The sequence below is a fragment of the Psilocybe cubensis genome, chromosome 1, assembly GCF_017499595.1.
Source record: "Psilocybe cubensis strain MGC-MH-2018 chromosome 1, whole genome shotgun sequence".
NCBI lineage: Eukaryota > Fungi > Basidiomycota > Agaricomycetes > Agaricales > Agrocybaceae > Psilocybe > Psilocybe cubensis.
Window position 1 is genome coordinate 2,863,582 of NC_062999.1, and position 21,543 is coordinate 2,885,124.

General features: G+C 45.4%; 9 protein-coding genes and 1 non-coding gene across 10 annotated transcripts; 6 read left to right on the forward strand and 4 right to left on the reverse strand.

Annotated features, from left to right (window-relative positions):
- The first annotated feature begins 1 nt into the window (after window position 1).
- Window positions 2-104, forward strand: JR316_0000963. Its single transcript has one exon. It is a non-coding gene; the product is annotated as a tRNA-Ser (tRNA).
- Window positions 105-380: 276 nt separating this feature from the next.
- On the reverse strand, window positions 381-832 carry JR316_0000964 (NADH dehydrogenase [ubiquinone] 1 alpha subcomplex subunit 5; the record flags this gene model as incomplete). Its single annotated transcript, XM_047886777.1, has 2 exons — window positions 381-456; window positions 510-832. 2 exons carry the CDS (start codon window positions 830-832, stop codon window positions 381-383), a joined length of 399 nt encoding a protein of 132 aa, XP_047754523.1.
- Window positions 833-951: 119 nt separating this feature from the next.
- JR316_0000965 (putative 54S ribosomal protein L32, mitochondrial) lies at window positions 952-1,370 on the forward strand (the record flags this gene model as incomplete). The annotated part of the gene is made up of 2 exons (XM_047886778.1): window positions 952-1,192; window positions 1,249-1,370. 2 exons carry the CDS (start codon window positions 952-954, stop codon window positions 1,368-1,370), a joined length of 363 nt encoding a protein of 120 aa, XP_047754524.1.
- Window positions 1,371-1,825: 455 nt separating this feature from the next.
- Window positions 1,826-3,550, forward strand: JR316_0000966 (3-ketoacyl-CoA thiolase A, peroxisomal; the record flags this gene model as incomplete). Its single annotated transcript, XM_047886779.1, has 9 exons — window positions 1,826-2,047; window positions 2,102-2,156; window positions 2,213-2,411; window positions 2,467-2,533; window positions 2,587-2,685; window positions 2,733-3,006; window positions 3,057-3,154; window positions 3,202-3,278; window positions 3,394-3,550. The coding sequence occupies 9 exons, from the start codon at window positions 1,826-1,828 to the stop codon at window positions 3,548-3,550; spliced, it is 1,248 nt and encodes a 415-aa protein (XP_047754525.1).
- Window positions 3,551-4,161: 611 nt separating this feature from the next.
- On the forward strand, window positions 4,162-5,110 carry JR316_0000967 (40S ribosomal protein S3-1; the record flags this gene model as incomplete). The annotated part of the gene is made up of 4 exons (XM_047886780.1): window positions 4,162-4,302; window positions 4,365-4,573; window positions 4,626-4,838; window positions 4,891-5,110. 4 exons carry the CDS (start codon window positions 4,162-4,164, stop codon window positions 5,108-5,110), a joined length of 783 nt encoding a protein of 260 aa, XP_047754526.1.
- Window positions 5,111-5,273: 163 nt separating this feature from the next.
- Window positions 5,274-8,629, reverse strand: JR316_0000968 (Hyaluronate lyase; the record flags this gene model as incomplete). Its single annotated transcript, XM_047886781.1, has 11 exons — window positions 5,274-6,287; window positions 6,342-6,425; window positions 6,482-6,691; window positions 6,793-6,943; window positions 7,059-7,098; window positions 7,163-7,466; window positions 7,522-7,543; window positions 7,595-7,781; window positions 7,839-7,951; window positions 8,002-8,311; window positions 8,521-8,629. The coding sequence occupies 11 exons, from the start codon at window positions 8,627-8,629 to the stop codon at window positions 5,274-5,276; spliced, it is 2,544 nt and encodes an 847-aa protein (XP_047754527.1).
- A 676-nt stretch (window positions 8,630-9,305) lies between these two features.
- On the reverse strand, window positions 9,306-12,110 carry JR316_0000969 (uncharacterized protein; the record flags this gene model as incomplete). Its single annotated transcript, XM_047886782.1, has 10 exons — window positions 9,306-10,409; window positions 10,470-10,638; window positions 10,693-10,736; window positions 10,810-10,960; window positions 11,016-11,025; window positions 11,080-11,115; window positions 11,177-11,480; window positions 11,530-11,732; window positions 11,790-11,902; window positions 11,962-12,110. 10 exons carry the CDS (start codon window positions 12,108-12,110, stop codon window positions 9,306-9,308), a joined length of 2,283 nt encoding a protein of 760 aa, XP_047754528.1.
- A 1,022-nt stretch (window positions 12,111-13,132) lies between these two features.
- Window positions 13,133-14,063, reverse strand: JR316_0000970 (uncharacterized protein; the record flags this gene model as incomplete). Its single annotated transcript, XM_047886783.1, has 5 exons — window positions 13,133-13,218; window positions 13,277-13,402; window positions 13,460-13,665; window positions 13,739-13,807; window positions 13,864-14,063. The coding sequence occupies 5 exons, from the start codon at window positions 14,061-14,063 to the stop codon at window positions 13,133-13,135; spliced, it is 687 nt and encodes a 228-aa protein (XP_047754529.1).
- Window positions 14,064-14,788: 725 nt separating this feature from the next.
- On the forward strand, window positions 14,789-18,666 carry JR316_0000971 (U3 small nucleolar ribonucleoprotein mpp10; the record flags this gene model as incomplete). Its single annotated transcript, XM_047886784.1, has 8 exons — window positions 14,789-14,963; window positions 15,012-15,809; window positions 15,869-16,270; window positions 16,317-16,822; window positions 16,875-17,242; window positions 17,435-17,982; window positions 18,040-18,590; window positions 18,649-18,666. The coding sequence occupies 8 exons, from the start codon at window positions 14,789-14,791 to the stop codon at window positions 18,664-18,666; spliced, it is 3,366 nt and encodes a 1,121-aa protein (XP_047754530.1).
- A 411-nt stretch (window positions 18,667-19,077) lies between these two features.
- Window positions 19,078-20,701, forward strand: JR316_0000972 (E3 ubiquitin-protein ligase UHRF1; the record flags this gene model as incomplete). The annotated part of the gene is made up of 12 exons (XM_047886785.1): window positions 19,078-19,128; window positions 19,191-19,528; window positions 19,581-19,664; window positions 19,736-19,831; window positions 19,890-19,906; window positions 19,961-20,001; window positions 20,055-20,105; window positions 20,159-20,176; window positions 20,232-20,308; window positions 20,355-20,388; window positions 20,456-20,515; window positions 20,573-20,701. 12 exons carry the CDS (start codon window positions 19,078-19,080, stop codon window positions 20,699-20,701), a joined length of 996 nt encoding a protein of 331 aa, XP_047754531.1.
- Between the last annotated feature and the right edge of the window lie 842 nt (window positions 20,702-21,543).

A 21,543-nucleotide genomic window follows, 5' to 3' on the forward strand; every position in this document is an offset into this window, starting at 1 on the left:
AGCTGAGATGGCCGAGTGGTTAAGGCGAGTGATTTGAATTGGGCATTGCAGCTCACGTGATCACTTGGTGTTTCACCGCACAGGTTCAAACCCTGTTCTCAGCGAATTTTTTAATCATTTCGTCGACCGCACAGGTTCAAACCCTGTTCTCAAAGAATTTTTTAATCATTTTGGTGGTCTCTTCAAATCCTGCTTCCAGCGAATTTTTTAATCATTTCGTCCGTTTGAATCCCGATGGTCATGTTAGTATTGCCTTTGCGCGTAGGTTCAAACATCCTTGCAGCGAATTGTTTTGGTTATAATTTACAGCAGGCTCTCGTCTACAGAAACAAGTTTCTGACATAATTGGAAATTGGTGGGATGCATTGCAATCGAAAAACTCATAAAGGGGTGGTCTCTCTCTGTCCAACATACTCCCATTGTCCAGGTTCAGGCTTCTCCTCCAGGGGTTCCCATCTGCACATTCAGTCCATGAGATATACGCTGAATGAATCGAGTATATTGCTTACGCTTTCCACTCCACCATCTTTGCAGCAAGCGACAGTTCGTCTGCGGCAATGTCCAACGACTCCTCTATGTGGCCCTCCTTGAGCAGCTTCTCTGCCAGAGAAATGTCTCCGTTCGCCTTGTTTGTTACAATGTTCAGTTTGTGCCGCACAAGCGCTTCAACGCCCTGTCGATAGACGGATGTTTGCGGGATAGACGAGAGAGTCGCGAGTGTAGATTCGTAGGTTTTGACGAGCTCTGGCAGGGGGTTTGGGTGGACGGCAAGGCCATGAATGCCTGTTGTGCGCTTGAGCGCCTGGCGCAGAGGATGTGTGAGGCGAAACATGGACGATGAGAGTTGCAGAACAACTTTGGACTGTGAGAGTGAGTCGCGTCGGAGTCTTAATTTTTAATTTCTGGAGACGAGCGTTTTGCACTTGCAAAGTTGCTTGCCATCCTTTCCCTATGGCTGCCCTCGCTCTACGACAAACCCAGAGTATCCTGCGCATCCTGCCATTTGGCCGTTGGCAAGCACCCGCTTTCGCAGTGCCCTCGCTCGCCGCACCCAGTACATCATGGTCTTTGCCTTCGCTCGACTCGCTTCTCGATCTCCTTCCCCCCTTCCTGCTTGCCGTGCCCAAGTCAAAAACATCACACTCTCGAAAGGCGATGAGAAGCGCGAACAAGGGTCTAAAGGACAAGCGAAGTGCGCCAATTTCCGTTGCAATGCGTAGAATGCCAGTGTGCTGACGGGTTCTACAGATATCACCAATTGCGCTGGTTGTGGGTCTGTGAAGCTCGCACATAATATATGCCCGAATTGCTACAGCGCAGTGACGCGTGCATGGAAAGCAAAAAACAAAGACGTCCCTGATCTGTCATGACGCGTTATATCGACTTTGCTTTAGGTATTTGTGAGTAGCCGAATTCTTACCCTTTACATCCAACTAAACTCTTCTGCGTTTCTTTTCCAGACGTACCGATTTGACACTTTGCGCTACTTCTCCGGGACTGCAAGTTCCTTCAAACTGCTTGTGAAGATCGATCTCTGCCGAAGCGCGTCCTCAAATCGAGCACGAGGGATTAGACACATATGTACATTATTAATGGAATTTATATACGCTACAGTTTCTGCCTGTGTATTTCCAAGATGAGCGGAAGTGTCGAGAGCAGGTGCACAGAAGTAATTGCCCACGAGTTCTCGCCTGCCGGATCTGGTCCGCGGCACCTCTCTCCCTTCTCATGTGAACATGTTCTTACTTATACACGGTCGGCTTTACAGCATGTCCTTGTTTTCCTTCCCTCGCTTGCTTAATCTTGTTCCCTGCTATCGCTCGCCATGTTGCTTCCTTCCCGTGTTTCTTTAAGACGTGCTGTACATCCTGCATTGATTCGAGCTGCTAGCTCTTCGACCGGGCGATACAATGGTCTTGCGGACATTCTCGAAAAGCGACCTGACGATGTTGTCATTACGTTTGCGAAACGTACAGCTGTTGGGAAAGCAAAGAAAGGTCAACTGAAGGATACCCCAGTTGATGAACTTTTGCATGCGTTGTTCAAGGTCTTGTTATTGTACTATTCAGTCTCCCAGCTTGTCTCCTCAACTGTCTTCTAGGCAACCCTGGAGAAAACAAAGCTGGACCCTTCCAAAATTGACGATATCTGCGTGGGTGTGTGCCATTGTCTACCCTGCAATCCGAGGCATAGTTGACAATGTTTCCCCCAGCAACTTGCCACCCACCTTCCCCGTTATATGTATCACGGGCTGCAGCCATTGCGGCGGGGATACCCTACCAAGTGCCAATCTCAGTTGTGAACAGGCTTTGCTCTTCGGGGTTAATGGCGATTCGCTCCATTGCCCATTCCATTCAAACTGGAGAGGCTTCACTTGGACTGGCAGTTGGCGTGGAGAGCATGAGCTTAAAGTTCGTATACTATGAGGCTCGCTTTGGTTACATAGTGCTAACGATGATGGGATAGTCCTAGGCCCACCCCCGAAGTTGTAGAGGCAGTCTCTGAGCACCCTCATGCGTATGATTGCATGCAGGTGCGCTGTCTATTATCGGTATACACAAGCTTAAAATAATTGAATGCATTCAGCCCATGGGCTGGACTTCAGAAATGGTCGCTCAGGCGTATAATGTGTCGCGCAAAAAGCAAGACGAATATGCGTTTATATCCCATAGCAGAGCAAGCAAGGTAAGACTTTATCAGACGCATAAACAGCCATTTTACAATTACGGCAGGCTGTGTCCAAGGGAATTTTCGCGGATGAAATCATTCCGATCGAATTAAAGGGTCAAGTAGTTTCCGTCGATGATACCGTTAGGCCAGGTGTTACCCTCGAAGGACTTGCCAAACTGAAGCCCGCGTTCCCTAACTGGGGAGAAGCGAGCACTACAGCTGGAAATGCCAGTGGGGTAGGTGATGGGGCAGGGCTTTGCATTTTGACTACCCGTGCCAAAGCAGAAGAAGAAGGCATGGAAATCGTTGGCAAATATATCACATCAACGGTGGTTGGTAAGTTGGCAAAGCTGAGCAAAGATATCGCATTTTGACTCAGAATGCAGGTGTGGAACCCCGGTATATGGGCATTTCACCTATCTTTGCTATTCCAAAAGTGCTTGAGCAAGTAGGATTGACCAAGGAAGATGTCGATGTTTACGAGGTATGTGCTGTGGCTTATATTTCCACCGGTATCTGACGCGTCTTTAGATCAACGAAGCGTTTGCCTCCCAATTTGCGTACTGCGTAGAGGAATTAGGCGTACCAATCAAAAAGATAAACCCCAAGTACGTTGGGCAGATACAATTGTTGCCGAACAAGACTAACTTTAATCTAGCGGTGGCGCAATAGCTATCTCTCACCCCCTTGCCATGAGTATGCCATGTTGTATTTTCTGTACAGAACATTTCCGCTGACAAATGGCCAAGCTGGTGTGCGACAAGTTGTGACTGGACTCGCAGAACTCAAAAGAAGGAACGGAGATATTCTTTTGACAAGTATGTGCGTTGGAAGTGGAATGGGTGCTGCCGGTATCTTCGTGAACGAAGCAAAGCAGTAGGCATGCTCCGTACATTTGAACCAGATAGTGATGAGAATGCGACAGATTATAGCAGGAAGGACACATATATTGGCATTTAAACATTGCACTGATACAGATACACACGGTGAACAAAGATTACATGACAACGAGGTGAGGCATCTGTGAGGTAAAAAGGATAGTCAGCACTGGTATTGTAACACACAATAGCGCGTGAATCCTCAGAAAGTCATTTATGTCATTAAGCCACATACAAGTATGCGGATTAAATCGACTAAGAGGTGCCATAGGTTGAAAAATTTACAACACTCGTCACAGAAGAGAGAAAATATATTGTTGAAACTAACCTTACAATGATAGCACGCGACGGACGTGTCGAACAGAAGGAGGAGATGTAGACAACCTGAAGTCACGGAGAATCGCGGTCTATATAGGAATACGACACATCACGTGCCCGGCAACGGGCGAATGAAACTATGTAGCTCATCAAGCCACCCGATCAGATTGTAGGCATAGTATTATCGGCGTCGTCCTCGTCACTCACAGCAAGCAAGGTATGGTGCATCTATTGAATCTTTGTCAGTGCCCTTGCTGAACTCTTTGGTTTTTCTATCCACAGCGCCATCGTCAAAATGTCGGCTCAAATTAGCAAGAAGAGAAAGTTCGTGGCTGATGGTGTCTTCCGCGCCGAACTCAACGAGTTTTTCACCCGTGAACTTGCTGAGGAGGGCTACTCTGGCTGTGATGTCCGAGTGACCCATGCTCGCACTGAGGTACTTCGCCTCTGACACTGTGATTTTTTACCAATTTGTTATTAATTTATGGCAATTTAAAGATCATTATCCGTGCTACTCATACCCAAGAAGTTCTTGGAGAGAAGGGCCGCCGCATTCGTGAACTCACCGCCCTCGTTCAAAAACGTTTCAAATTCCCCGAAAATTCCCTCGAACTCTATGCTGAGAAGGTTCAATATCGTGGTCTTTCTGCTATTGCTCAGTGCGAGTCATTGAGGTACAAACTCCTCGGTGGCCTTGCCGTCCGTCGGTGCGTTGAGTTTGGGGGTGTTCTGTTAGTTTGGTATTGACAGGTTGCAAAGCGCTTGCTACGGTGTCCTCCGTTTCGTTATGGAGTCTGGCGCCAAAGGCTGCGAAGTTGTCGTCTCAGGGAAACTTCGTGCCGCTCGTGCCAAGTCGATGAAATTCACCGACGGATTCATGATCCACTCCGGTCAGCCAGCCCGCGACTTCGTCGATTACGCCGTTCGCCACGTCCTGCTTCGCCAGGGCGTCCTAGGAATCAAGGTCAAAATGTACGTCCATTGTATATTTTGTTGAATGAAATGCTTGACTCATTCCTACTAGCATGAAGGGTTGGGATCCTGAAGGTCAACTTGGACCGCGCAAGCCTCTCCCCGACTCTGTCCAAATCCTCGAACCCCCAGTCGACAAAGTCGTTTCCGAGCCCACCTCGGAGCAACGCGAACCTGTCGTCCCCGTCGCTGTTCCCGCCCCCGCCGAGGAGTATGCTGCCGAACCCGGATATCAGCAGCCTGAGGCTTACGCTGAGCAACCTGTGTTCTGATCTCTCTCGTTCATGTTGTATATTTCGCTATGATCATTTTACCATTCCTACACTCGTGAATTGCCACATGTGTGCTCAAAAAAAATATTATTTGCGGAAGTCAACAGCGAACACTATCATCTAAGCAATGGTCGATAACATGTGTGAAAGCTTGTGAACAAGATCAGTTAAACGTTTGAGTTACACTACTACCCGCCAATCCATCCATCGGGAGTTGGAACACCATTGTCTTTATCAATCCAGCACCCCAATGCTTAGGTTTTTTCCCAACCCCCAAGGCAAGTGATACTTGTGCCGCTATGATTGATTGTGAAGGGTCAGAAATTGTTACCTCTCCAGTGTCGAGTCTGTAGATCAGGGCAATGTTTCCCGATGTCTCCACGGTAACAGGCGCCGCCTTTTTTCCAGGTGCGAAGGTTACTGAACCTCCTGCTTCTACCCAAAAGACTGCCATGAAGGTTTGGTTGGGTTCGTCGAACAGCGCTGAAATGACGCCGTCGTTTTGAATTGTCTGGAGTTTCAGTTCATTGGTTTTTTGCTTGAATTGCTTTTGGGTGGTACCAGGGAATGCCGTATACTCTATTGACGAAAGCAAAGATTCGTGTTCGATCCAGGCTGCGAATAAATTGACCGTGATGGGCGGTTGGGTCGATGTACCAATGGTTGACCAGTTTCCGGACTTTTCGCCAAATTGGACCGACACACTTGCAGTACCGTTGAAATCTGGGAAGGTGTACCCGACATTGCCATGCCACAACGTTTGGACTTGTGCCTTGGACATGGATTGACTTGCTACTCCATTCACCATGATGTTCCCGTCGAACCGTTTTTGGTCAAGAACGGTATATACGGGAGCATTTGTCTGGGAAGTTATGTTCGATATCATGATGTGTTGGACATCGTTGTCGAGGAAAAATACAGCCTTTTGGAAGTGAAGAGATCGGGTGAGAGGGTTGGTGTATCTTAGGGCAGCAATTCCGATGGTATCGTCAGAAGCACCTCCCACAAAGCTTTCAATTCCTGTTTGTTGGGTCGTTCCACAGACAAGTGGTGTTGCGCCATAGTCGACTGTAATACCAGGGATGAGATTCCAATCCCACGCTGCTGCTATGTCCTCGTATTCGTTGCCAGCAAGGTATGTGTACAATACACCATCAGACAAGTGGAAACCTTCGGGCTACATAGTATTAGAGTATGAACTAGGGATAGTCTCGAAAAGACAATTTCTTACATTTTGCAGATTGGTACACTCTGTGTTCTGTGTCCGCGAAGAAAACATTTTGAAGGTTGTCACATAATTCTTGCCTCGTTGGACCTAGAGTCAAATTTTATGGTCAGATACGAATAGAAAGCATTAGAGAACGTTCTAACCATATAATCGTTAGCATAAAACATGCGATTACCTTGCAGTTGACCAGCATTGGCATTATCGGTGGGCGCATTCAAACTGTTCGCGAAGTTGATCAAAGAATCGGACGACCATTGATTGCCTAATTCAAGTACTTCCGTCAAGTTTATTTTGATGCTACCAGTTGCTCTGCGGGTAATGAATAAAAACACAAAAATTAAAAAGACATTTTGCTGACTGGTTATCAATTACTGGAAAACTGATAAAGCGGCCAAGTACAGACTACGTTGAAGGAAATGAATATTAGTCGGTCTTGAATATAATCAACACTCACAAAATCCCAGTGGAGCACTCCCGTTATTGAGTTTCGGAAAATCATCCATCGATCACCGTCGAAAAGCGTTGCAAATGCATCCTGAGAATCAGAGTTTGCTGCGAATTGAGTTCCTCCCGCCTCAACTTCAAGGTCAAGGAGATCATTAGTGCTATAGGATATTGTTAGAGAGCGGTGAAAATGATTCGACTGTGAGAATAGTGTCCTACTAATCCTTCCCTTTTAAAAAATTAGTGAAATGTCTCGTTAAATTGCAATGAGAGAACACACCGTAATTTCCATTGTAAAGCATGCCACTGTGCTGTCCTAAAATAGAGTTAAATACATTCACCTAATGCTTGGTACACAGGTTAGAGTAAACCTGACTGACCAAAAGATCCATCTGCCCGAATCCCGTCCGCTTTGATCCCATTTTTTATTTGGAGCTCTAGATGCACTCGTCGATATGCATCCGTAAGCAGCGAGACATTGTAAGTCAACAGGCCCTGGTCAATTCCAATTTTGGCGACATCAAGAGCGTTGGCCCCCGTTAAGGTGCCCACACCATTGATACTGGTGTCGAAAGTTGCATATGTGCGTCCAGTCATGTGGGTGCAGTTATTGAGTTGAGTCTCGGCAAGGGTGTCGTTGAGGAGAAGACACGTCTGGCTCACAAGCTCCGGGATTAATATGATCTGTGATAGTAGTAGTTAGGACGCGTCTAAGAAGGTGGGTAGGTCGGCAACTAACGTTTGAGAACCAATTGGTGTTCCTATAGAGCAAAAATAAGCTGCTTGTAATTAAAATAACAGAGTTTGCGTACCATAAACTATTATCAGGGTTGTCACAAGGGCATGCAGGCGTGCCTCCTGAGTCCAGGCAGGCCGGATTTGTGAAGTCTCTGCCAAACCAATAATCCATAGCACTCGAAATTGCGGCCCTAAGAGTACTGTCCTGTACAAATTGGTCTCCGCCAGCCAGACCCCCATGCCAAGCAGCAGCCATGACGACTTTGATACAAGCCAAATTAGTTTATAGACATTTATTTTAGAGTGCACCTGACTGACGAATGCGTTGCCAGTGCGTTTGAGCTGGCCAATTTGCACGACGCGCAGGGCATCCTGTAGTGTAATCTACTTCGTTATCTGGCCATTTTCCATCGCTCCCGAGAGTTGACAGCCTTCAACTTACGATGAGTACACAATCAACAACATTGGCTTCAATGCTCACCAAGCTGGAATTTGATTCGGAGATGCAGCTGCTCCAATAATGGAGCTAAGTCTTCGCGATTGCAGGGTATGGATCTCGTCTAAGGTAGTTGGGTCAATAGACTGAGTAGGTTGGGAGGAAGGATTGGTTGCCGTTGAAGTGGGGAGCAAAGTGGTATTTTGAGACTGAACTGCAGAAGTTATGGATGTGGGCGTTAGGACTGAAAGGGCAGAAGTTCCATTTCCTGATTGTGTAACGGGAATAATTTGAGTTGGACTGCCCGATGAAACGGTCGTTCCGTTGGTTGGGAAAACAGAAGAAGAATTTGACGCTAATGCGGTGAAATTACCAGATGAACTACTCAAGCTAACTGCCGAACAGGACAATGGCCCGGTTAAAAGAATGTGTGTATGAAAAAGAACGTGTAACGAGAGTAGTAGACTCGACCACAACATCGAAAACCAATGTGGAAGCAGGTTTGGGGATGAATATACGCGAGAGTCTGTGGCTAGATTAAATGATAATGCCAGATACATATACTTTTTAGGCCCAGAAGTTGGGAAGGTTCGCCCTGTGCTAAACTGTTGAGATCTGAGAACCCGAATCTTTTTCCCGTCATGAGCGCCCGCTCCGTAAGGAATCCGTCCATGGATCTAAGTTTGGCCTCGATGCCCGTGACAGTGAAGAGTGGGGCCAACGTTACGGAATGTATCTCAATCCACGAGTGCGCGCCTCGTGGATGTCTGAAAGCATGACACTTGGTGTGATTGTTGCAAGAATTTTCGCCGCAAAGTCCCCAGGTTCAGGTTTCAGGTCTAGCGGCCCGCTCAGTGTAGAACTAGAAACATTAGCAATTGGATCCTATGGCAGAACAGCGGCGGTGCCTATATCGATGTAAGATTTGAGGAAATCAGATGATGTGGTAGTGGGGAGATCTGAACAAATACTGTATATCAGTTTTCAAAGAAGACTGCACTGGTAAGATCAAAACGAAGCCAGTAGTAGCTGGCACTTTTGCGTGGCGCGTATCACGAGCATGGAAGCACATGGAATGTGGATAGATATGGTTACACAGTCAATCCCTTAGTTGCTTGTCGTCAGTAAATTTTCATTTGTACAGACAGTTGACGGCAATATGGCCATTGGACACATTTCCAGAAGGGTCGATGAACGTAAATTAAGTGGCAGTTTACCAAAATGGCCCGTACGTGGTAAGAGTAGATGCGACAAAAAATATATACACCCATTTCCCTTCATAGAAGACTCATTTCAGTCAGGGAGGAAATACGAAATACGCGGTTACATTGACCGGCAAAATTGACGCCTTAGAATAAAGTCTGATGGACGCTACTCCCAACTATGGCATCAGAAGGAAGATTAACAGATATTGATTTGGATTTGGATGATGAAGCCCATCCAGGAGGGACGCCACCAGACCCAAGAGTGAAATTGACTGTTAAAGTCGTGAGTGATTGTGTGGGGTCCGAAAGTGTGATGGCCCATGTGCTGAGATTGATGATAAGAATGCTACTACCATTTGTTTTCACGGTCAAGGCTGCGCTCCCTGGAATTGTTGAAGGCACGGTGACAGAACCTCCTCCGTCTACCCAGAACACCAACATAGCTACGTTATAGGAGATATCAAGCAGTGCAGAAATACTCCCGTCATTACGAATAGAGAGAAGTTGAGAGTTCATCAACTTCTGCTCGAACAATGCCTGAGTAGTAGCCGGGAAGATTGCATATGACGCTGCTGAAGTGGTGTCGATATGATTGAGCCAGGCGCTAAATAGATCGACTGTGGTTGGAGGTTGCTTAGAAGACCCGATAGTCTGCCAGGATCCAGAGGAAGTGGCGAGAGATACAGACAGCGCGGTGCCTGTATTGGTGGTATTAAAAGAGTAGCCAACTCCTCCATGCCAGAGAGAAGAGGCATTTGTGAAATTCCCACCAGTGGTTTGAACCCCATTTACATAGACAGGTCCGAGCTGCCTTTTTTGATCCAGAACAGAAATGATGGGCACTGGTGTAGTAGAGGTCAAACGCGCTACCATTACGAACTGGATGTCGTCGTTGAGAAAAAACCAGGTCTTGCGCCAATTCAAGGTCTTTGTAGTAGGTGTCTCGTACCGCATGGCTGCCACACCAATGGTTCCATCGGATGCACCACCGACAAATGGCTGAGTGCCTGTTTTTCGTGCAGTCGAACAGTTGAGCGGAGTGCCTCCGTAATCAACCGTAATTCCAGGAATAAGGTTCCAATCCCAAGCAGCAAAAATGTCTTCGTATTCGTTTCCCGTCAAATAGGTATACAACGCTCCGTCGGAGAGATGGAATCCGAAAGGGTTTTGTGAATTTGTACATTCCGTGTTCTGAGTCCTTTGTGAAAACATTTTGAGGGTCGAGACATATCCATTTCCCCGATGGACCTGTATCAAAAAGACTTTCGGTCAAATTCCGTGTGTTTGAACATAGTCAGTGCCCACTACCATGTAATCGTTGGCATAAAACATCTGATTTCCGTTAAGTGAGCCAATGTTGGCTGTAGTGGACGCAGTGGATGATAATAAATTAAAAACTTGAGAAATTTCGGGTGACGCCCATAATTGTCCAAGTACCTGCATTTGGGTAAGGTTTGTTTTTATGCTGGAACTAGCTCTACAGCCCAGTTTCAACGCCTAATTACTCAAGAACTGAGGTCATACCACATACTGTAGATCTGCCACAGGTAAACTGATGAATCGGCCAATAACAGACTAGAAAGGGCTTGGTTATTTTATTGTAACTTTTGACCGAGCCAGTCAACCAATAAATACGAGATGTACTCACAAAATCCCAGTGTAAAACTTGGGTAACCGTGTTGAGAAAAATCATCCATTGGTTCGCAAGCAGTAGAGTAATAAAGGCAGAACGAGAAGAATCTTGAGCTTGAAATACTGTTCCAGCTGCAGTAAGCTCCAGGTTATAGAGGTCATTGGCACTGTGAAACAAAACAGTAAACGAGTTGGGAATCGATAAATTTCAAGTCAACATACTAATCCTTTCCTGAAGACGCAAATTATGATCGAGCTTTTCACTAATAGAGAAGGCGAGACATACCATAATTCCCATTATACAAGATTCCAGCATGCTGACCTTGGAGTGTGTAGATGCTATCAAGACCATGAGCTAGAGAAGTGATACAATCCTTGCTTACCGAAAGAGCCATCCGGGCGTATCCTATCTGTTTTCACTCCATTTTTAATAGTTAATTCTTGATGAACTCTATTATAGGCATCGGCAAGGAGAGTCATGTTGGTAGTCAACAACCCCAGATCTATTCCAATACTAGCGATGTCGAGAGTGTTTGATCCCGTTATGGCACTGACACCATTGATACCAGTTTGAAAAGTTCGATAAGCTCTGCCGGTCATTGTTTGACACCCTGCAGCCTCCGTTGATGATAAAGAGTCGCCTAGAAGCAAGCAAACTTGACCGACCCAGCCTGGTATCAAGATTATCTATAATTGAAATTAGATCGTGACATGTTATTTCAGCAAAAGATAGTACGTTTGAATTCCAGTTTTTATTCCATAAGCCTGGCGTTGTACAAGGACAGGCAGTCGTGCCTCCAGAGTCTAAGCAAGCTGGAATGGTGAAGTCGTTCGAGAACCAAAAATTCATGGCTAAACTGATCGCATTTCTTAGAGTGGGATTGCCAACATATTGGCCAGCATTCTTAAGACCTCCATTCCAGGCAGCTGCAAATGTGTCTAATGATAACCTCAGCATATACCCTAATCATGGCATGATTAGATTGCTACACTGACTGATTCGACTCCAGTGAGATTGGGCGGGCCAGCTGGCGGTTTGCGCATCGCATCCAGTTGTGTAATTGATTTCTGAGTCTGGCCACTTTCCATCACTCCCAAGCGTAGACAGCCTGAGGCATGCAGTGTTTCTCAGCAAGCAAATCCCAGTGGACGTGTAAAATTTGGTCACCAAGTGGCAATCGATGTTGAACCTGTGGTGCTTCCAACGATTATTGACAACCTTTGCTCGCGGGCGACTGAAATGTCGTCGCCAAAGACGAGGGCTGGCTGAATTGCAAGTATACAGACGCAAGAGAGCGTGATGGCTTGTAGCTTCATGATTGAATGGTGCTCTTGGAGGACGAACTTCATGACATTTATACTGATTTTACCAGAAGCCAAGTTGTCCACACCTGAGAGGCCATGCGATCACCATCAATGCTGAGTCGAAAGGCACGGATGCACAGTTCACTCAGTTTTGTGCAACTTCACGAAGTCATGTTTACGGAAGCGGGGAATGTAGACAAAGTAGTTTTTCCGGGATGACGCAGTTCAAAATTATGCGCACTGTGAATATGCTGAACGTCGAAAGCGCCGAGGTTTAATGATACACTATGGAGTCGGCGCGCCAAATGGGTTCGATATGGGCATGTGTTACCGTCTCCCGCTTCAACAACCAAGATTCAAAAGCGGAGTTTGTTCGGAATTTCAGATGACTTCTAGATAGACGGCAGCGCGACTAGGAGTGTGTGTCGTGTTTCCAGCAAGGTTCTGATATTCTAATATTGATGCATCCAGAGGCAGTAGTCATTGTGCTGCGTCAGTTGTTCCCCACCGAACTGATGGGTTATATGATTACGCCCAGGCTGCACCCAGGTAGTACTTCAACACGTTGAGCTACCAACCAGGCCCGATAAGAAGGTGATTTGGACGTAGTATCGGGTGATATACTTCATGTGATCGCGAGTCAGAACGTGAGCGTCAAAACCTGAAAACCAAGGCCATCAAAACATCATCGGCAAGGTGGGAAATGCACGATATCCAGCACGTGTGACATCCTCATGGACTGGTTAGAGCGTTTATTTTAGTAAATAACAATCAATCTTTCAATCGGCTTTCCGCAACATTGACACAAGACGCACCATGTTTACCATGGCAAAAAAGAGAAGCACAGAAGAAAAGATCAGAAATATATGCAAGATACTTGAAGTTGATGATGTAGTATACATATATATATATACCTTGTACGTTGTACAGGCAAAATTATGAGATTGTAGACTGGGTTAAAATGCAGACGCAGAAAAGTCCTCGCCTCCAGAATCATTATTCGTACGCTTTCTTGTCAAATGCTGATGATGTGGTCAAATACTTTTGGTAGATGTTATGTTGAGCTTGGTCAGAGAGCTGATAACGGGAACGGCGTAGAATGCATATGCCACCCAAGCCACTATGTGAGCATGGTGTGTCAGGGAAAGCTTCAGGTTTATGATAGGTTAGTTACTGACTGGTAAAAGCATTTCCGATGGATGCAATAAGCTGAGGGCCATTCTTTCCTTGCACTGAGATACTGCCATTGAAATCTTGGACGGATTTTCCAAACCACATACGGAGTATGAGGAAAGAAGTTAAGCCTATTGTTCAAGGCGAAAGTTAGTTTGCTATAGAGGGCCGTGACAAAATATACATACCAATAAGAAAACCGAAGACACCAATCCAGGCCGATACACGGGGCAACATAGGCTTCTCCAAAAGTGCAGCAAGCTTGGCACCCATTTTGTGGCGGAACGAAATGACGGTAAAAATCACGAAGAAGACAGTCGAGAGGAAGATCCCAATTGCCACGAAAGCCGGAACGGAGGCCGAAGGTGCTGAGAGCAACATAGTGGGTGCATTACTGGGGAGCAAAGAGAGATCTGCAAGTCATTAGTACATAGTCTCGGGTGCTTGAAGTAGAATGTCGTACTAACCATATTTGGGGGACATTGTGACGCTTGTGCAGTTTATGCTTGCACCGTCCTTGGCTCTGGCGCACGAGCCTGTACAATCACAATTAGATTATAATCTGACGTTTACAAAAATAAACTTGCCTAACATCCCCATGAAGACACTGGGGCCATCGACACTTTGCGTCTCAGCTTGTAGTTCCGTCGATGGCAAAACCGTTATTAGAGACACCCTGTCATGAAGAAGCAATGTAGGTGCAAGGAGAGAAAACAGTGAAAGAAGTATGGCGGTTAATTGAAGCACAGGAGCGAGGTAAAGAACGACAGCTTTGGAGAGTCCTGAAATCATTTTTGATATTATATAGTCGTGAAAATGCGGACAAGAAGCGACAGAAAGTTGTGAAGTGGAAAAAAGTCGACTAGCGACGAAAGGAAAAAAGAGAAAGAAGATAAGCAGGTAGTAATGAGACGATGCGCCCAGGAGTACCCAATTTATGTAGGATACAGCGTGTGAGCATTACAGGCATTGACTTCAGAGAACAAAGATAATTAGGTTTCCGCCTTACGTAACTCGACCATTGTTCTGTGGTTGAGAGGGCAAAACCGAAGAAATGTAGAATCCGGGGGGTACCCAGTTAAGAGGAATGGAAGCAGTCGGTAGTCTGCAGCCCTGTAATTGTCCTTGTAAACCTAAAGGAGCAGTGTCGAGCCTTTTATTGGGGATTGAGGGTTGAATCGGAATGGATGATTTTTCAACGCGTTCTGAAATGAAGACCATAATGTTGACAGTAGAAGCCTTGTACTACAGCCGAGATTAACTTGCTTGAATTGTAACCAAAACAGACGGGGTTTTAGGAGACAGTGAGTGTGGCTGGTTGTTTTGTGAAGACAAGGCTTAAACATTGAACAAGCGTCGGGGGTACACAGATTACTTACTATTTTTGGAAATTCAAATGATGGCAAGCATGCCAAAACAGGCGAGAAAGTTTTGAAATCGAACTCTGAAATGCTGTAGAACCTGGACAACGTCCTGACTGTTCCTATTTATCCACGGTCCCTACACACTCAGGAAACATGGAACATGCCACAAGCCCAACTGGCCAAGCAGTGGACACTGAGGATCACGCATTACCTCCGCCACTCCAAAAGCTTTCTACTATTCTCGATGAAAGTCCAGAGACCCTTGCTGTAGGGGATTCAGAACTCCACGCTGTTGCTTTAGCTGCAGCCAAACATATATTTGATCTTTGTAAGTTATAATTCTGGCTTTTTGACACGGTACTGAGTGTACACAAAGCGGTTCAGTCGGAAGAAAAATCTAGGCCTCACATTGGTAGTCTCATTACATCTATATCTCCTGCGGAAGCACCCCAGACAAGGTCTAAGCTAAAGGCAGATCAAAATAAACCAAAGGCTGACGCAGAAAAGAATTTATTCGACTTCACACCTTTAAAGTCGCTGTTCGTCGATGGCATGGATGAGGAACAAATTTGGGCCCAGTTGGACCTTCGTACGAAAACTGTTTGTAAGATGCTCGATTTTGTTCTCGAGGGAGAAGTTGGAGAAGAGCAGGATAATGACGAAGAGGATGATGAGGAGAGCGAAGAGGATCCCGAGGAGGCACTGAGAAAGGCGTTGGAGGGGAACAAGGATATCGACATGGACGAGTTCATGGCCAAATATGGACTTAGCGAAGACGACTTGGAAGACTCGGAGGAGTCTCAAGAAGAGGTCGAAATGGGCATTGATGAAGACGTATCTGAGTCTGAAGAAGGAGAGGAAGAAGAGGAGGGATTTTCACCTCTACGGGACCCTGAAGAAGAAGGTCATAATCCAAAATCGATACTGCGGAAACGGGATCCCAAACCGTCTTTGAAAAAAAAGAGGAAAGGTGGTCACCCAGAACTTGACGACGGATTTTTTGACTTGGCGGAATTCAATGCGGAAACAGAGCGCGCTGAGTCTAAGTCCTCTACCAGAGGGCGTCTATCTGGAAAAGAGGATTCTGATTCTGATGACATGGATATTGACCTTTTCGCCAGTGTTGACCATGATGAAAACTTTGATGAAGAGGACCTCCAAAATGGCGAAGGTGGTAGGTCCATCGTGAATTGCAAACCCATCAACGATTTTAACATATCTCATATCACACAGAACTATACTACAAGGATTTCTTTGAACCTCCTTCGCGTTTCGAGCCATCTTCGCAGAAGCCCAAGGGAAATGGAAAGGGTCAGGTTCATTTTCACGACCAAGTCCGAGTCAAAAAGATAAAAGCTACTGGCAAGAATCGATCCCTGCATGATGATGACGATGAAGAAGAAGAAGATGATGACGATGAATTGGATGAAGATGCAGACATGCCGGATTTTCAATTCGGAGATCGTGATACAGGGGGAAGCGACGATGAGATGGAATGGGATGAAAGTGACAGAGAAGAAGACGACGACGACGACGAGGGCGAAGATTCAGATTCTTCAGAGTCTCAAGTTGACAATGAGACTATAGCGCGCATGAAGAACGATCTTTTTGCCGAGGATGAGGAAGTGCCCGATGGTAAGCATAAACCATGTCCAATGATTAAATGCTCAAATCTTTACAGACCTGACCACATACGAACGAAGAATGGCTGCCTTACGCGAACAAATATCAGAGCTAGAATCTGAAAATGTTGCCCCAAAAGAATGGGTTCTAATGGGAGAGGCTGGATCGCGTCAACGACCCCAGAACTCACTACTCGAAGAAGATTTGGAATTCGACCGCGTCATGAAGGCAGTTCCTGTCACAACAGAGGAAGCTGTGAAATCGTTGGAAGAAACCATCAAAGCGCGTATCTTGGAGGGTCGGTTCGACGACGTTATTCGCATAAGACCACTAGAAGACAAACCGTTTTTACCCTCAAGACTCCTTGAACTTAAGGACACAAAATCGACGCAGTCCCTTGCCCAAATCTACGAAAATGATTACGTTGCCAGCCAGACTGGTGGAGAGGCCGTGGATGATCGCGACGGGAAACTCAAAAAAGAACACGAAGAAATTGACTTGATGTGGGAGAAAATCTGCAGTAAGCTCGATGCCCTATGCAATGCTCATTTCGTACCAAAACAAGTGCGTATATGTGTCGACTATTGACACAGGTTTGTTACTAATTATGTCTTAGGCCAAGGCAACGATTTCTACTGTGACAAATGCTGCCACAGCTTCTCTGGAATCCGCTCTACCAACCTCAAAATCAACATCCACCATGCTTGCACCCGAAGAAATATTCGCTACTTCCCCGTCGTCGTTGCGCGCTCGCAGTGAGTTAACTCCAGCCGAAAAACGAGCTCAACGGTCAAGAGACCGAAAGGCGAAGAAGCGACAGAGGGAATCCCTTGAAAAGAGCGTCGATAAACTCGCTAAATCTCGCGGAATTGGAGGTGTCAAGAAACAGAAACAAGCTGCCCTCGAAAGTGTTGTTAAGCACGGAAAGGGTGTCACCGTCATTGGCAAGAAAGGTATTACCAGTTCCAAAGACAAACGCAAGAAGTAATCCATTCAGGGACATTTCATTATCTCTACTATTACTTATATTCGCAACATATAAATCACCATAAAAATTTATATTCAATCCATCATGCCGTCTGCTTCAACTTCAAGTCACTACAGTCTTTGAGACTAGAAGGCTATGTAATTTAAGGTCACGTGAGATCTCCTCATATATAAGACACCAAATTGCAGTGCGTCCAACCCCCTTAACAACACGATGCACCTTTTCAAGAAGAAGAACGCAAACGCTATACCTCCGGTCTCAGAACCCAAATTACCACCTTCGTCTACCAGCGTCAATGGGTCCTTTAGTTCTTATAGATCTTCCTCTAGTACCTACGTTGCCAGCAGGGATGGCGACCCATATCTCAACACATCCAGACAACAATCATACGATAATAAGTCAGTAGACAATGCATCTTATGTCGACCCATACAATCGCAACCGTGGTGTCGGAGATGTATATTCACGCGGCGGCGCTGAGCTGGACAAAGACCGAAATGAGCTGTTCTCAGGTTATAATCCTGCGAAAGGAGGATCCGGTAGATTCTTCGATGGACCCAATACCGGAAGGAACCCAGCGCCTGGTGAGGAGAATGATGAAGACGTCGAAGCGATAAAACAACAAACTCGCTTTGTCAAGCAAGAGAGTGCCACATCTACAAGAAATGCACTCCGCATGGCTCGGGAGGCAGAAGAAACTGCACGTAACACTTTGACTCGATTAGGGGACCAGTCTGGTGTGTCCTTACTGGTCATAACATATTTGTAGCTTGTTGCTGATGATACATTTTTAGAAAAACTGGCCAACACTGAGCGCCATCTTGACGTTTCTAAAGGCTACTCTCAGCGAGCTGATGACAAGACTGATGAACTCAAACAGCTAAATCGTTCCATCTTCCGACCTGTTATTACTTTCAATAAAGATGCAAAGCGGGCTGCACAGGAAGCTAAGCTCCAAGCTCGGTATGAAGACGAGAGAACGGAGAGGGAGAGAGCTATGATGGACATCAGGGAGAGTCAAAATCGTCTTGGCCGTGCAACGACTTATGGACGTGGAGATAATGAAGATGAACTTATTGGAGGACGCAGCCGTATGAAATCTGCAGAACAAATGGCCGCTCAAAAGGAACAACGCAAACGTTACCAGTTTGAAGCTAATGCCTCCGACGACGAACTCGAAGACGAGATTGACGGAAACCTTGACGAAATCAGTGAAATGACCAAGCGTCTCAAGGCTTTGGGTACTACAATGGGAGATGAACTCGACAGACAAAACGGTAGAATCAAGAGGATTGAAGAAAAGACTGTTGGACTGGACGATAGGATTTTCAAGAACACCGAACGCGTAAGGAAATTATCTATCTTGATGATAATCCTTTGCTAATAATATTACCATCGTTTAGCTCAAAAGGATCAAATAGTTGGTTGGATTTTTGTGGTCAAAGCATATACCCCGTTCTAGGCGCCCAACATCTTATACAAGAGGACTACCAAAATGGACAATATTTATGCAAACCGTTGCTACCTACACTTTTATTCTATAGGATTGAAGATACTGAGGATTTCATTTCATGTTGAACGATAATATCTATGCGACCTTTCATTGCCACAGCAATATTGTTGTGGGGAGAATACCGGGGAGAAAGTAGGTGTACTTGGCCTTGGCAGTTGATCCTTGTCATTAATTTAAACACGATCACGTTTCACTCGCGTGACGAATTCTCGACCCACATAATTTCAGTCGTAAGTAAGTATTTTTGAATCAGTAACGCTCCCTTGAATATCGACAAAACACAACGAATATACCTCCACACGTAGAGATACCCAAGACTATGCCTTCCATATCTTCATATGAGCAGCTCAGATTAGAAAATATCAAGAAGGTAAATTCCAAGTTCAAAACCCTTTCTACATAAATGGCATCTTTACTTCAAATATATCGTAGAACAGGGAGCTCTTAATGCAGCTTGGCCTTGACAAGCCAATATTTGAGCCAACGGAGAAAGTCGTCAAGAAACCCACTGCCACAAAAAAGCGTAAAGGACCAGATACCCCTACCAGCGAAAACGCCGAACCAGATACCAAAGCCCAACGCGTCAGCCCGTCCCAGTCTACTCCGGAATCTGGAGTGCGCAGAAGCTCCCGAAATGTGGGCAAGACTGTCAACTATAAACGCGAAATTGTCAAGGAGTCTCCCATTCCCGTGGCCTATTCCAGTGGCGTAAAAGTGGCAGAAAATGAGGGCCCAATGGGACGCGAAGATGGCCCGCGTCGGTGCGACCCGTGGGTATAGTTTACACGTTCAACTTTTTATTCAGTCTGATGCGTCGATTAGAAAAACATATGGTTCCATTCCTGGGATTGCAGTTGGAACTTGGTGGCCAACCAGACAAGGGTGCAGTGCAGATGCAATTCACGCGTAAGCAGCCAAAATTGTGAATTAAGACTGACATATATTGTTCTGATCCCTTTCTTTCTTTCTTTTTTAAGCCCATGGGTGGGGGGTATTTCAGGTGGAAAGCAAGGGGCATACAGCGTCGCCCTTAGTGGGGGATATGATGATGACGTGGATCTAGGTTATGCTTTGTTTGTGTTTTCTGCACTACTCCTCCTGTTTGGCATTAACTTACCTTCTCTTATGTAGTACATACACCGGCTCTGGTATATCTCATTTTTTCGCCGTTCATGTTTGTTTCATTTGCTCACCTCGTATAGGTGGCCGTGACCTTAAGGGTACTAAAACCGCTCCTAAGAACGTAAGTTTTGCCATTATCTACAAAACAATTCTTTTTAGCTAATTTTTTTCCAGCTCCGCACAGCTCCCCAGAGCTCTGACCAAAGTTTCGAAAACAACGCAAGTGTTCTATAACCTATCGCTTATGAACGTCTCCTTACTTACCCTATGAATTATAGTTCAATAAAATGCTACAGGTGAGTATTGTTGATTCTTAAAATTCTGATTCTATGTGGGCTAACCTTTCTGTAGCGATCTTGCGAGACCAAGAAACCTGTACGCGTAGTGCGCGGATTCAAGTGTAAATCTGAATATGCACCCAGCGAAGGGTACGCCTGTACTTCCTTTTGATTTTATTTGCTAATTCTTGTTTAGTTACCGATATGATGGTCTGTATAGAGTGGAAAGAGTACGAATTTCGCAAAAAAAAAATTGGGCGTTTCATTGCTATTTATGTTAATTTTTCTCTTTCTCAGGCATGGATGGAAAAGGGCATGAACGCGAAAGGATATCTTGTCTGCAAATTTGCCTTCAAGGTGAGATTACTAGTCCTTTAAGTAAAAGTTTAATGTTGTAACAATTTGCCCTCATAGCGCCTCCCTAACCAGCCTCCTCTTCCCGTAAGGGCATCCTTAGACAGCATGGGAAATTCTGCGAGAGAAACCCTCGAAGAGGACGAAGAGAACCCGGAGGAAGTTGAGGATGAACCCAAAGAAGAATGAAAAGGTGACGGGTGGCTAACCATAGGTCTCTTTAATCCATCAATGCACCTGTGTGGCTCTAACAGAATACCCTTACTGTAACAGAATACCCTTACTGTCCTTATACTGGGTGGTTTGGTTAATCCCATATTGCCTGGCCCCATACCCTATTGCCAAAGTATCACAAAATGTCATAAACCATATACTCGACTCGACTTGTATTTATACCTTTTGATTAATTATATGACACATCTGCTATTAGTTTTGTGCTGATTCTGAAAAAATCTGTTATCCCTTGGCAGAAGTACACAGGTTCTGCGCTCAACTTACAACCTGGAGGTCATATTAAACCATCAAATTGTTCTCAATGTAAGCAGACATACTTTTGGTGAGCTATAAAATCTTTTTCGATTTCTGCGAAGTTGAAGTTAAAACTAAGCTACAATAATTCAGTGCCTTGGACTGAAGATTTACGTCTATATTTCAAAGCTCGCGGCATTGTGGCATTATCTAAATCCTTGCTAAAGCCGGCTGCAATGACTTTCGACAGATTACAGTCCTGTCAATTCCTTTTTATGGACCTATTGCGATGTTTACTTCCTATTGTCTATTGCCTGGTCACGAAAGTGGATTGCCAGCACCTCCGCTGTGGCATCAACCTGAATGTGATAAGTGTAACGAATAGTTAATAGTAATACAGATATCTGATAATCTAGGAGCAGCCTTCAATTTGTGATCGATTGATCATTTGCATCGTATGGTATCAGACCGATAGCCTCTTTGAATATTATCCAGAGCTCACGATCACCTTCGGGCAATTTTTAGTGTTCTGGAACGTATTTTGGTTGTCCATCAGGCAAACC